We start from the raw sequence: 13,794 nt of genomic DNA, 5'->3' as shown, positions 1-13,794 counted from the left end.
TGACGTCACATACCCGCAAAATTCGGTCACTGTCTCTTTAAGAGCGGGAGCGTGGCCCTGCTGGAGCCAATCACCGCGCGGCGTGGTGACATCACCCGCCGGAGGGGCGTGGTTCCTGCCAAGCCACGCCCCCGGCGCGCCCAGGACCCCCCAGGAAACCCCCCCGGCCATGGAGCCCCCCCGAGAGGCGCCCCCTCCCCCCGAGCTGGAATTTGGGGGGCCCTGGGGTGAGGGGGGGCGGGAGGGGCGCGATCGGGGCCCTTTTTGGGGAGGGGGCAGGGGGGGAGGGGAGTCCTGAGCCCCGGGTCCCCTTTTGGGGGGGGGCGGGGTCCCTTTTTGGGTCTGGGGTCCCTCGGGGAGGGGTGGGGACTGACCCCTGCCCTGTTTCTGGGTCTGGGGTCACACCTGGGGGTCCCCGGGTGCCTTTTTTGGGGAGGGGGCTCTCACATGGTGGTTGAGGTCCCCATTTTGGGTCTGGGGTCCCCCTAATTTGGGTCTGGCGTCACACCTAGGGGTATCTTGGGTCTGGGGTCCCTGTTTTGGGTCTGGGATCTCACCTGTGTGTATTTTGGCTCTGGGGTCCCCCTAATTTGGGTTTGGGGTCCCCATTTTGGGTCTGGAGTCTCACCTATGGGTATTTTGGGTCTGGGGTCTCTCCCCCCAGGCGCGGGGGCTCTGTCGCTGCTCCTCCCTTTGGGGCTCGTGGGGGTCGTGAGTGCCACGGTGGGGGAGGGGCGGGGGGGGGGCCTGGGGGGCCCCTTCGTCCCCCCTGGCCGCGCCCACCCCCCCCACGCTGGCGCTGGTGCTGGCGTGGGTGGGGGGCGCTCGGGATGGGGGCCCGGAGACCCCCAAGGGTGAGGGGCAGTGGGGGGGGGTTTGGGAGGGTTCTGGGGAAATTTGGGGGTCTGGGAGGGATTTGGGGGGGATTGGGGCGGTTTGGGAGATTTGGGGGGATTTGGGGAGCCGGGATGGGGGATATGGCAGGTTTGGGGGGGTATGGGTGGGTTTAGGGGGTCTTGGGGGGGGATATGGGTGGGTTTGGGGGGTCTTGGGGGGCCACATGGGGGGGTTCAGGGGGGGCTCCGGGGGGTCCCATGGGGGTCTCAGGGTGATGCCGCTGTTCCCCCAGAGCCCCGGTGACCCCCCAGGACCCCTCCGGGACCTCGGCTGTGAGTGGGGGGCGCTCGGGGCGGTCTCTGGGGGGGCTTCGAGCTCAGGGCCCCTCGGGGGGGGGGTCCTGGGGGTGGTTCAGGGTCTGTTCAGGTCCTTTGGGGGGGGTTTGGGTGCGGGCGGGGCGCTCGGGGGGTCCCCTCGGGGGTCACAGCCCTCACTGGGGGGTCGGTTTGGGGGTCGGGGGGGCGGTCCCGGGGGTCCCCCCCGGGGGTCTCAGGGTCCCCCCAGGGGTCGCCCCCCTCACGGCCGCTGTCCCAGGGCTGCTGTTGCTGGGGGGGGCCCTGGGGGGGGTCCCTGGCCCTGGGGGTCCCCCTGCCCCCCCTGTGCCCCCTCCTCCCCCCGCTGGCCGCGGCCGCCTCCAGCGTCGCCTTCGGCCTCGCCCTCCTCATCCTCGCGCGGCGGCGGCTGCGGGGGCGGTGGCACTGGTGAGCGAGGGGGTGGAGGGGAAATGGGGGTCTGGGGGGGGAAATTGGGGGTCTGAGGGGATAAATGGGGGTCTGGGGGAGCCGGGGGGGAAATGGGGGGGGGGGGGAATCAGGGTCCGTGGGGGGAGGTTTTGGGGCTGGTGGGGGGAAATTGGGGTTTGGGGGGGGAAATTGGAGTTTGGGGGGGAACTGGGGTCCTGGGGGGTAATTGGGGGCAGTATTGGGGTCTGGGGGGAGTTGGGGGGGGTATGGCGGACTGATGGATTTTGGGAGGTCCTGGGGGGGTCCCCGGGGTGCTGAGGCCATGCCCCTCCTCCCCCAGGACACCCCGTGTATGAATTCTTCGTGGGGGGAGGAGCGGGGACCCCCCTGGAGCCCCCCGAGAATCTGAACTGGGAGCGGGTCGGGCTCTGCGCCTGGGTACGGGGGAAACTGGGCAAACTGGGGGGACTGGGGGAACTGGGAGGGACTGGGGGGGGGAATGGGGGGAACTGGGCAAACTGGGGGGGCTGGGGGGTGGAAATGGGGAAACTGCGAGGGACTGGGGGGAACTGGGGAAACTGGGAGGGAACTGGGGGCGGAAATGGGGGGACTGGGAGGGATTGTGGGAGGACTTGGGGGGACTGGGAGGGAACTGGGAGGGACTGGAAGCACTGGGAGCAGAGCCCAGGGGATTAACGAGCTCTTCCCCCTCTGTCCCCCCTGTTCCCCCCGTCCCTCCCCCGTGTCCCCCCAGTTCCTGGTGCTCTCCGCGGCCCTGGGGGAGCAGCAGCGCCTTTGGGGCTCCCCCTCGCTGCCCCTGGCACTCGTGGCGGCCGCGCAGGGGGGGGCGGTGCTGCGGCGGCTCAGGGTGGGGGGGGGGGCGCGGGGGGGGAGTGGGACACGGGGGGGGGCACATGAGGGAGGGGGACACGGTGAGGGCAGTGGGGGTGAGCATGGGGGGGCACATGGGGGCGGTGCTGGAGGGGCTCAGGGTGGGGGGGCAGAGGGACACGGGGGGGGTGAGCATGGGGGCGGTGCTGTGGCGGTCAGAGTGGGGGGGGGTAGTAGGGAGGGGTCTGTGGGGTCTCCAGGGGGGTTTTGGGATGTGTTTGGGGGTAGGGGGTGTGTTTGGGGCATGTTTGGGTATCCTGGAGGTTTTTGGGGTTTTTTGGGATGTGTTTGGGGTGGGGGGGGTGCAGGATACCCCTGGGGAATTTTTGAGGTGTGTTTGGGGGGGTTTTGGAGTGCCTTTGGGGTGGGGGTCATTATGGGGCGTGCTTGGGTCTCCAGAGGAATTTTGGGGTCCCCGGGGGGGTATTTTGGGGTTTGTTTGTGGGTGGGGGGTCTGTGGGGGTCTCACCTCTCGCCTCTCCCCAGGAGCTGAGTGTGAATCCTGCCCCCGGCCCCGGGGGGTTCCTGGGGCTCTTTGGGGGTCTCGCCTGGGGCCCTTTCGGGGGTCCCCTCCCGGCGCTGCTGCTGCTGAGGAGACCCCAGCAGGGGCTGGGGGGCGCCGGGGGGGCGGCCTGTGGAGGGCTCTACGGTGGGCACGGGGGGCACTGGGGGGATTTTGGGGGAATTGGAGGCATCTGGGGGGCACTGGAGGAGATTTGGGAGGAATTGGGGGGATTTGGGGGCAAGTGGGGGGAATTGGAGGAGATTTGGGGGGTACTGGAAGAGATTTTGGGGGGAATTGGGGGGATTTGGGGTCAATGGGAGCACCAGGGATTAATTGGGGATTATTTGGGGGAATTGGGGGGTGGGCAGGATCGGGGTGGGGCGGGTTCAGGGGAACTGGGGGGATTTGGGGGGGTCCCTGAGGAGCTCAGGGCAGTTTAGGGGGGCTCTGACATCCCCCTCCCCTCCTGTTCCCCCCCAGCCCTGGGCTTGTGGATCTTCCACGGCGCCACCACTCAGAGGAGCCTCTTCAGCCATGACCCCCGAGACCCCCGGGTGGCCGGTGAGACCCCCCAGCGCTGGGACACCCAAACGGCTGCGGATCCCCAAATGTGGGACCCCCCAAACCCCTGTTCCACCCCCTCCCCAGGTCTCGCCACGGTTCCCACGGCCACGGGGCAGCTGCTGCTGGCCGGGGGCTGGTGGGGGCTCGTGCGACGCCCCGATGACCTCGGGGAGCTGCTGATGGCCTTGGGCTGGACCCTGCCCTGCGGTGAGACCCCAAAAACCCCACCAGGGCGCCCCAAAACCCCGTGTCCCTCCCAGACACCTGAGCCTCCCAAAACCGCGCCGGGGCGCCCCTCCTCCCCTGGGGTCACCCCAAAACCCCCGTGTCCTTTCCTCCCAGACACCTGAGTCCCCAAAGGCCCGTGTCCCCCCAGATAGACACATGAGCCCCCCAAAACCCCCTGTTCCTCTCCCAGATACCTGAGCCCCCCAGAACCCCGTGTGCCTCCCTGCCACACACCTGAGCCCCCAAAGCCCCGCGTCCCCACCCCTGAGCCACCCCTGTCCCCCCAGGTCTGTCCCCACCGCTGCTGCTGCTCCTGGCGGGGGCGGCGCTCCGGGAGCTCCGGGCTCTGCAGGGGGAGCGGCGGCAGCGGCGCCGCTTTGGGGGGGCCTGGGGGGGGCTGTGCCAGCGTGTGCCACACCGCCTGCTGCCCCTGCTCTACTGAGGGCCCCCGAGACCCCAGGGATTGCCCACATTGCCTGTGGGACCCCCAAGGCCCCCCCGGGATTGCCCACATTGCCTGTGGGACCCCCAAGGCCCCCTGGGATGGCCCACATTGCCTGTGGGACCCCCAAGGCCCCCCTGGAATCACCCACATTTCCTGTGGGACCCCCAAGGCCCCCCCCATCTACTGAAGCACCTTTGGAACCTCCCCATCTCAACTCTCATGTGGTTTTTTATAATTAATGTAGTTGTTTCTAATTAATGGCCAATCACAGTCTGGCTATCCCAACTGTCTCGGTCAGTCACAAGCCTGTTATCATTCTTTTTCTATTCTTAACCAGCCTTCTGATGAAATCCTTTCTTCTATTATTTTAGTACTGTTTTAATGTAATATAAAATAACATATTGACCCTTCTGAAACATGGAGTCAGTGTTCTCGTGTCTTCCCTCCCATCTTGAGACCCCAGCGAGCACCACCACCCCATACTCCCACTGTTTACTGGCACTGCCGGGACCTCTCCCATCAACTGAGGGGCCCCCTGGGACCCCCCACACCTGCCGAGAGTGGGGACGTTCATCAGTCCTGTCCCTTAATGAGCAGCTTTTCTGGAAGTTCATTAATCCTGTTCCTTAACGAGCAACTTTGCTGGACGGTAATCAGTCCTGTCCCTTAATGAGCAGATTTCTCGGACGTTAATCAGTCCTGTCCCTTAAGGAGCAGCTTTCCCAGTCCCGGTTCTCTGGACGTTCATCAGTCCTGTCCCTTGACCAGCAGATTCTCTCTCGGGCCGTTTCCTTGCCGTCTGCCCCTCTCAGTCCAGCTCCTGGATCAGCCGCCGACCCTGCACCCCCTTGTCAGCCGGGGGAGGCCGGGGACCCCCGAAACCCTCCTCAACCCCGTCCCTGACCAGCCAGGGTACCCGATCCTCCTGCCCCTCCCTGGGGGGCGGCCGGGGCCCTCCCCATACCTTCTCCAGCCCCTCCCTGATTTCGGCCACCGCCGCCTCCTCCGCGGCCACCTCGGCGTGAACCGCCCGCGCCTCCCGGGCGAGCTGGGCGAGCTCCTCGGGGGCGCCGCGGCTCCAGCTCAGCAGGAACCCGACCTTCCTGCGCGCCGCTCGGAAGCGGCTCCGCTCGGGGGACGGCAGCGCCCGCGCCCCCGCCTTCAGCAGCCGCCACAGGTGCCACAAAGCTGCCGCCACGTCGGCGCCGGGGTCGCGACTATCGCGACCCTCCAGCAGCTGCGCCACGGCCAGGAGCGCGCCGCTGTCGCCGAGCGGGCTCAGGGGCAGCCCCGCGGCGCGGGCGTCGCGCCGGGCGCTCAGCAGCGCCTCGGCCGTGCTGCCGAAGGGGCGGCGGGCGCGGAGCGCGGCCGAGGCGGCGATGGCGGCCGCGGGGAGCTCGGGCAGCAGCGTCTCGTCCCCGCCGTGCAGGCTCAGCGCGAAGGCGTAGCCGAACAGCGCGTTCGGCAGCTGGAACCGCACCAAGGGCGACGGGGCCGCGGCGCGGAGGGCGCTCAGCGGCGGCACCGAGGCCGGGACGGGCGGCGCGGGGCCGGGCCGGCCTTCGCCGCCCTCCTCATCCTCCTCCTCGACCCCCGAGCCGCCGCCGAGCTCCTCCACTGGCCCCCGCCCGCGCCACCACCACGGCCGCCACTGCGGCAGCAGCGCCGCGGCCTCCCCGGAACTCAGCAGCTGCCGGAACCCGTCGCGCTCCGCCTCGCTCAGCTGCTCCCACAGCCCGCGGCCCACAGGCCGCACTGGATCCCCAGGCTCGCGTAGTTCGCGCAGCCCAGGCGGCGCGGGGCCCCGGGGGGGAGAATCGCGCTGGGCGCGCAGCGCCTCAAGAACCTGGTCGCGGTAAAAGGCCTCGGCGCAGGGGCCGTGGGCGCGGTAGCAGCGCAGGGAGCAGAGGCGGCGGTGACAGCGCGGGCACGTATATGCCGCCGCGGAGGCGCTGCAGAACCCACACGAACCGTCCGCCACCTCCGCCGCCATGGCGGCGTCTGAGGCCGGCGCGGGGGACGGGCCCCCTGAGGCGATTGGCCAATCAGGGCTCGCAGTCTGGGTGTCCCCTTCCCTTCGTCGCCTTCCGCCGAGCTCCGCCGCTCGGGTTTTTCCGTCCCCGCTCGGGTCCTTTCGCTGACCGCGCCCTCTCCGCCATTCGGGCATCTCCGGCAGCACTCGGCTCTTTCCACCGCCCACCTCCGAACCAGACCCCTTTCGCTATAACCAGTTCATTTACGCTCCCCCTAATTAGCGCCCTATGACAGAGCCTGCCAGGAGAGGAGGGGCGAGGGCAGAGGGTGCTCTGGGTGCGAGATGAGGGGGAAGGATAAGCGGGATCCCCCAGGCAAAATTTTTTTACAATTGCAGGGAAAGGGCATTCCCCCTTAGTTTAAAAAAACTTTTTTCATCACTGGAGAGATTTAAAGTGAGGAAAACCCCTCTTTTTCCAATACTTAAGGAGAGTAAAAGGGCAGAAGTTATTTATTTGCCATTGTATTAGTTTCAGTAGAGGTAACTGCCCCATTTCCTCCTATTAAGGGGTTCACTAGAAGGAAGCTCTGCCTTTTTCAGCATTTTAAGGGCATTAAGCTATGCTACCTAAACACAAACGTTTATGTCTTACCAGTTTCCTGTTCTTCTGCTCCAAGTAGTTGATGCAAAAAGAAAACGCTGTTATTTTTCTGAAGAGTTTTCTTCTTTAACAAGCCCTTTACTCTCTTTGAATTTGAGTCAGAGGAGCCAAACAGCTGCAGCTGCTCTGAGGGCTTTTATACCCGGTGGGATTTGCCCCCTCCCTTTTCCTGGGTGCCATGGGAACGAGAGGTGGGCACCATCAGGGGTATATTAACCCCAGCCTTGGCCGAGGGGCTTCATACCCTCTCTGGGATGTGCTGGGGTGAGAGCTCTCCTCTCATTTCAGTGAAGAGGCTCTTTCAGCTCATCTCAGCTTGTTTCCAGCAGGTGTTTCTGGGCATCTAAAGCAGCAGAGGCTTTGAAGAGACTATGAAGAAAACAGCATGGAATACAGGGAGTATTTAGGTTCACAATTTTAGGTTTTGTATTTAGGGGTGTTAAAGCACCTTTGTAATTTCTGGTTTTGTTCTTGTTTTGTTTTTTATTGTTTTTAGGAGGAGCACACCTTTCAGAGATTGCAGGTTGTGTCAGGCAAAACATTTTTTCAGCAGATTCATCGTGTCACAGGAGGGATCTTCACAGTGTCCAAGATGATGCTTGAGATTGGGGCTTCAAGTGAGTTGAGGATTGTGACTGGGAGAGGGAGGGTGAGCAGGTATCCAATTAGGAGTTATTATGGGCAGGGGAAGGTTTGCAGGCAGCAGGGTGAGAAAGGGTGTTTATTTGTTTATTTGAGCCCCCCCCACACACAAGGCTTCTCAGAAGTCTAGCAGAGGCATTCCCATGTCTTAGGGCACACAGAGTCATCCACTGCACTCACAGGAATGCCATTTAACTTTGCCTTTCTCTAACCCAGGTGCCACTGCTAATAAAGGCCGCAGCCTTGGAATCAGGATGAAGCTGGAGCCTGAATGAGCCAGGCACACTCAGGAGAGGGCAAGTAGCTGACTTGCTGGGATTCGGCCCACATAACTCTGGACTCACACTTTGGTTTTGGTTTTCTTTGTTGCAGCTGACCCACAGGCTAACAGGCCATCACGGGGCCCTCCAAGGCAGACTCATTTCAGGTGCAACATAGATCCACATCACCCATCATCCAAAAGATAAGTTGGGGGCCAGGGCTTGGACATGGGACTATGGGAGAGTAGCAGGTTGGGAGTTCTTGGGACAAATTTAAAAATTAGCAGAGGGAAAAGCAAACTTCCCCAAGGGCCTCTTAGGACAGCTAAAGGGAGAGGCTCTACTTTTGATGGCAGCTTTCAGGCAGGCAGTGCAGAACAGTTCCGGTCTGTGTCATGTTGTCCAATGTGCCGTGTTACCTAGTGTGTCTTTGGGGTCCCTTTTACCTTCCCTCCTCGATGCCCTCACCACAAGCATGATGCGTCTTGTTTAATGTCCCCCTGTTTGTCACGTTCTGTGTTACGGGTGTCTGCACACATTTGTGCTGGAGCTGCACTGCCCTGCCGCATTGCCGCTGCAATAGGACAAGCCTGGGGAGTTGAAATTTGTAGTTTGGGTGTACTTGGGCTCTAGATGCTATTCCTAGGTTGACATAAGGTGTTTGCATGTTGTGAGTTATCCTGGTGGTGTTTGACATATGTTCTAACTTTCTTTCAGGTGCAGATGCATTGCATCCATGGCAGAGGGTCAGGGTTAGGAGATGCCGGGCCTTCTTAGGAGCACGGTGAGTAGCAGACTGGTGGGGTTTTGGTTGATGTGGTGCCAAGATCAGGCACTGATATTTGGTTTTCTTTAATACAGCTGTCTGAGAGACACCAGCCCGGTGCCAGCAGGACCTTCCCAGCTGGCGAGGTGGCCTTTCTTTGCACCTGATATGGACCAGCACCCCCTGATATCTGAGAGATAAGTAGAGGGCTAAGACCCACAGAGGGGATGAAAGCAGGGTGCTGGTTTGGGAATTACTGGGAGGGGCTTTTGAGTCCGCTTTGGGGGTGGGGGGTGTTCATGAAGTGGCCCCTTGGGCCCCATAAAAGCAAAGTCTCACTTTTGATCGCAGTGCTGAGGTGCGCAGCTGGGCAGAGCAGCTCCAGTGTGTCTCGTGTCACTTGTCTATCATTCATTATGTGTTGTTTGGGTATCTCAGGTATTTTACTTTATCCCTTTGTGAGGCCTGTCAGAAACCTTGGCACCATTCTTAGCATCCATGATCTCAGCATTCCTTGCCCTGGCACCCATGCCATGGAACTTTTGACTGGGGAGCTCAGGCAGGCATCAGAAATGCCTCTCTCTTTGGAAGCATCCTGTCAGATGTCTTGTCAGGTCTTGTTCTGAGCTGTATGGACAGCTATGCCCCGCCAGGATCCATTATGGCTGATTAGGACTTGTAAGAATGCGAGGTTAGAGAGAGGATTCTGACTGTAGGATTCCTAGGCATCCATCTTTGCAGTTCTTGGAATAAATCATTCAGTTAGCATTGTCTTCCTCCAGGGTTCTCTGAGCCTCATCAGCTCCCCATTGGTTTCATCTTGGTTATCTCCTTTTGCATCCTCTCAGTCCTTGCAGCCATTTTCCTTGCCAAGAGATTTCTGTCTGTGTTGTGTCCCCATTGTCTGTCCCGTCCTGTCCTGTGTCACGGCTGTCAGCACATGTTTGTGCCAGAGCTGCTCTGCCCTGCTGCATAGCCTGGTGCAATAGGAGGCATCTCGTGGGCTTGGAATTTGTAATGTGGGGTGTAGTTGGACTCTAGATGGGATTTGTAGATGGATACAGGATATCTGGAGCCCATAAGTTATCCTGCAGCCCTTTGACTTTCATCCTAACTTTCTTTTAGTTGTAGAAGGATAAAATCCAGGGCAGAGCCACCCATCCTGGGTGAGGGGATTCCGCTGTGCATGTCAGTCACTGTTTGTCTCTGCAGAGGAAGCATAAATGGTGGCTGTTACAGCTCTGCTCTTTGTCTTTATTTTTAGGAAGTCAAGGCAAAGAGCAGCTGTCAAGGCGGAGTGGGCAAGGTGAGCATTGAGTAGGGTACCGAAGCTGTTGTTATTGCTGAGGTCTCAGTTTTTGGTGCAGCTCTAAGTATGTAGTATTCTTTTTATTTTAGATGGTCTGCTTGCCATCTATCCTACCCCAGCATGTCCATGCCAGGTGGGTTCAAGCTTAAGGTATTGGTGTGGCATACTTGTCAGGGTTGGAAGGTTGCGTTTTCACAGTATCTCAGCATGCTTTTCTGCTTTGTTTCTTTGCAGGTGCTGTCCCTGCCCTAGGTATGCCAAGGAACAGGGGAGGGCAGGTTAGTCGGTGTTTAGGCAGGCTGACTCATAGGCAAGCGTTATGCAGCAGCATGCTAAGCATGTCCCTTTTCCTTTTTGCAGGTACCTTCTGGGCGGCCTCCGGAGTCAAATCAACATTTGAGGTGAGCTGGGGCAGTGGTGCAGAGGAGTCCCAGGGATTACTCTTTTTGAGGGCAATAGTCACCTTTTCTGTTTTGCCTTAGGTACCCTGGGGAGGCTTGTAGCCACAGCTTGGAAGCAGCAGCACCGAAGCACACACATTGAGAACATCTCAATGTCTGCATCCGACCGACGATGGCTTTTGTCCGCTCGTCTTCCAAAAGCTAAGTGTTGGTGCCAGTGGTTGGGAGAAGGGGAAAAGCCTTTACTATCACAGGAGGCAATCTGATGTCAGCTTAGCGGAGAGGTCCGTAGTGGGACAGACTCCCTGGAAGTAAAGGGAGAGGGTTTCTCCTCAGCCTCACCAGAGCCTTTGCCGGGCAGGACAGTTCCGACCCATCTCCACATTCTCGTGAACTTTGCGTCGTCAGCCTTCCTCTACTCAACGTCGTCACGGCTCTTTCCCCCGAGGAGCTCACCTTCAGGTCTAGAGCTATAGCCACAGTCACCCGGCCGTCCGCTTCCTTCTCTAGGCTTGCTGAGCCTCTCGGGCATCCTCCTAACTGCTTTGGCCCTAACTTCCTTTAAAGAGCTACATTTCATCATCACGTGCTGTCATCATACGGCTTCCTTTCCCTTGGCCTCATCGGCCTCTGGCTCGTCTTGCGCTAGGACTCTCGGGTCCCTAAGGGGAAAGTGCCAAGCAGTTGCAACTTGTCTCTGGGTTATGTCATCTGTGTCTATGTTATGGTGTCCGTGTCTGTGTTATGTAGTCTGTATCCATTGTCTTCCACGTCATAGGCCTTTGTTACATCTCGATGCTTTATCGGCACTATTCTATGCCATATAGGCCGTGTTCTACTCACATTCCTTTCCGGATATCCCTTATTCCGGCATCTTTACATTTTTACTCTTTGAGACAGGAATGTCTTACAGGGACAAGATGTTCTCATCCATCTTCCTTCTCACTACCAGCTTTGGTAGTGCCTTTTTTCCATTTTCTTGGACTTCTAGAGGGAGCATCTTACACCCTTCTCATGTGACTGCAGTAGTTCTATAGATTCCATCTTCTCAAAGGTTATAGGGCTCAAGAATTAATCTTCCAGAGAGTTATCTCCAGTCCTGGCTTGTATTGTATGTACCTATATTGTGTGTACCTATATTGACCTATGTTGTATGTACTTACATTGTATGTACCTCTGTTGGCTTATACTGTGTGTACTTACACTGTATGTAAGCGCATCGCTCTATATTATGTGTATTTATGCTCTGTGTGTACTTGCACTGTATGCATCAGCTTATATTGTGTGTACTTACATTGTACCACTTATGATCTGAGCTGCCCTGCCCTGGTACATAGTCACAGTTAGGTAGAACAGTTATAGAAATTTTACTGTTCAACTGTCTTCTATGGGATTTTGGGTAGAAAACTTATCAGTCCAGATTGGGGACAAGTCCCAGCTGTCAGATAGCCACTCGTTGACCCTTCCTGTCATCTCACAGGTCCCCGACGCTGCTGACTTCCCCAGTGTGGGAATCCATAAAGTTAGAGGGTTTTTAGGAAATGGTTAAAAAAGAGTATTTAGGCCTCAGGATGTGGCCCGAAGTTCTGTTACAGCAGAAAAGTTTCCCAAGCAGTAGACATGACAAATAACAATAGGACTTTGTAGATTTTGCTTTAGGATGGCAACAAGTTTATTTAATGTATATCTTTAGAAGGTTACTGTGAATAGAGCTCTGTTCTTTGTCTTTTATGAACCAGTCTTTGTTCTAAGTACTATTACGTATGTTTTATAAGGATTGGATGGAAAGCTTGTCAATATGTCTTGTTTTGGTGTGATTGATTGAAATCTAAACTGAGATGGTTTTATGTCTTTCCGTTTTACCCCACCTTTGGGGGCATTTTCCATTAGGCCAGCATGCTGTTAACATCTAACAATGTTCTGAGGCTGATGTACTAATAAATAAAAAGGCTGGTCTGAATTTGTCCAGTGTGGTCCATATTTGGACTTTTTGCGGCGGCAAATGGGTTCCTCTCTTAAGACGTGGGTTCCTGACACCATTGGATCTATAGCTACCATGTTGCCCCGACACCCAGGATCTGCCATTTATGTCAAGGAGCAGCAGCCAGAAGATGTGTCAAAGCACATTCTTCAGTGTCTCAGGTAAGGGCCGCAGCGAGCGTGTAAGTGGGAAGAATGTGAGAGTGTGTGTGAGAGCATGTGGCTGTGTCTGTCTGTGTCTGCTCGTCTCTGCATGTGTGAGCACATGCTGACTGGATTTAACCTTGTGTATATGACTTTTGCTGTTCAGGTTTTGCAACTCATTGTTAAATTTAGAATAAAAAATCCCCAGCTGCCTTCCCCCCCGACCTCGGCTGTTTTTTTTTTTCTTGGTCTTGGTAGGGTAAAAACCCAGGAAAATACCCCAATATAGGCTAGAAAAGACCCAAAAAAACCAGTTAAAAAAGCCAAGATGGGCAAGAAAAACCCAGGAAAAAACCCCGAAAAAACCCCAAGATGGGCAACAAAAAAAACCCACAAAAACCCAGGAAAAAAAACTCAAGATGGGCAAGAAAAAAACAAGAAAGAAATCAGAACAATCCCAGGAAAAAACCTCTAGGTGGGCAAGAGCAAACCCGGAAAAAAAACCTAAAAAAAACCCAAGATGGGCAAGAAAAAAAACTAGAAAAAAATCCCAGAAAAAAAAAAAACCAAGATGGGCAAGGAAAACCCAGAAAAAAAACCCAAGATGGGCAAGAAAAAAAAACAGAAAAAAACCCCAAGAGGGGCAAGGAAAAATCAACAAAAAACGCAGGAAAATTCCAGAAAAAAAACCCCAAGATGGGCAAGAAAAATCCAAGAAAAAATCCCCACGATGGACCAGAAAAAAACCCGAAAAAAACAAGAAAAAAAACCCGAAAAAAAAAACCCGGAAAAAACCCCCAAGAGGGGCAAGAAAAAATCCCCCCCCCCAAAAAAAACCATTATGGAGCAAGAAAAAATCAACAAAAATCCCAGAAAAATCACAGAAAAAAAACCCCAGACAGGCAAGAAAAAAACCCAGAAAACTCCCAACGAAAACCCTGAAAAAAACTCAAATATGGGCAAGAATAAACGCAGTAAAAACCCTCAAGACTGGGAAAACAGGAATATGGGCAAGAAAAACTTCTCGTAAAATACGCAGCAAAGCGCGACGGTCGTAAAACTGATGTAAAGCGCGACTGTCGTAAAAGGTGCCGTAAAGCGCCTCTCTTCTCGCCTCTCTCTCTCTCTCTTTCTCTTTTTTCTCTTTTCTCTCTCTTTCTAACTTTATTTTCCTTTCTAGCTTTAGTTTAAAAAAGCAGCAGTATAAACTTTCAGGTTCCCTGGGACTAAAGGAAAAAAATAAAAAATTTAAAAATACAAAACAAACCCTTTACTTTCCGGGAGCCTGAAATTTTCTACTGCTGCACCGGACATATAGTTTTTATTCTTTTTACTATATACACTATATAGGATCCCCACCCTCTCCTTATCAGGACCCCCAGCGGACAGCAATCAAGCCTAATCAGTCTCGCCTACCACTAGACACCACCCCTATACCCAAGC

The 13,794-nt window shown here is 56.7% G+C and overlaps 2 protein-coding genes across 2 annotated transcripts; one reads left to right on the top strand and one right to left on the bottom strand.

The window, feature by feature from the left end:
• Window positions 1-70: 70 nt before the first annotated feature.
• On the top strand, window positions 71-4,629 carry TM7SF2 (transmembrane 7 superfamily member 2). Its single transcript, XM_074531147.1, has 7 exons — window positions 71-227; window positions 665-854; window positions 1,130-1,169; window positions 2,958-3,120; window positions 3,457-3,537; window positions 3,625-3,747; window positions 4,056-4,629. The coding sequence occupies exons 1-7, from the start codon at window positions 170-172 to the stop codon at window positions 4,208-4,210; spliced, it is 810 nt and encodes a 269-aa protein (XP_074387248.1). The 5' UTR covers window positions 71-169; the 3' UTR covers window positions 4,211-4,629.
• On the bottom strand, window positions 4,567-6,316 carry ZNHIT2 (zinc finger HIT-type containing 2). Its single transcript, XM_074531140.1, has one exon. It carries the CDS (start codon window positions 6,204-6,206, stop codon window positions 5,022-5,024), a length of 1,185 nt encoding a protein of 394 aa, XP_074387241.1. The 5' UTR covers window positions 6,207-6,316; the 3' UTR covers window positions 4,567-5,021.
• Between the last annotated feature and the right edge of the window lie 7,478 nt (window positions 6,317-13,794).

Source organism: Zonotrichia albicollis, chromosome 34, assembly GCF_047830755.1.
Source record: "Zonotrichia albicollis isolate bZonAlb1 chromosome 34, bZonAlb1.hap1, whole genome shotgun sequence".
Classification (NCBI taxonomy): Eukaryota; Metazoa; Chordata; class Aves; order Passeriformes; family Passerellidae; genus Zonotrichia; species Zonotrichia albicollis.
The sequence above is the reverse complement of the archived record's forward strand: the minus strand, read 5'-3'. Positions and strand labels throughout refer to the sequence as shown.

Excerpts from the sequence above, each read along its gene's own strand:
- ZNHIT2 (XM_074531140.1), bottom strand. The coding sequence starts at position 6,206 with ATGGCGGCGGAGGTGGCGGACGGTTCGTGTGGGTTCTGCAGCGCCTCC.
- TM7SF2 (XM_074531147.1), top strand. The coding sequence starts at position 170 with ATGGAGCCCCCCCGAGAGGCGCCCCCTCCCCCCGAGCTGGAATTTGGG. Across the intron at positions 1,170-2,957 it reads ACCCCTCCGGGACCTCGGCT|GAGCTGAGTGTGAATCCTGC; the intron begins GTGAGTGGGGGG and ends GCCTCTCCCCAG. Across the intron at positions 3,538-3,624 it reads CCGAGACCCCCGGGTGGCCG|GTCTCGCCACGGTTCCCACG; the intron begins GTGAGACCCCCC and ends CCCCCTCCCCAG.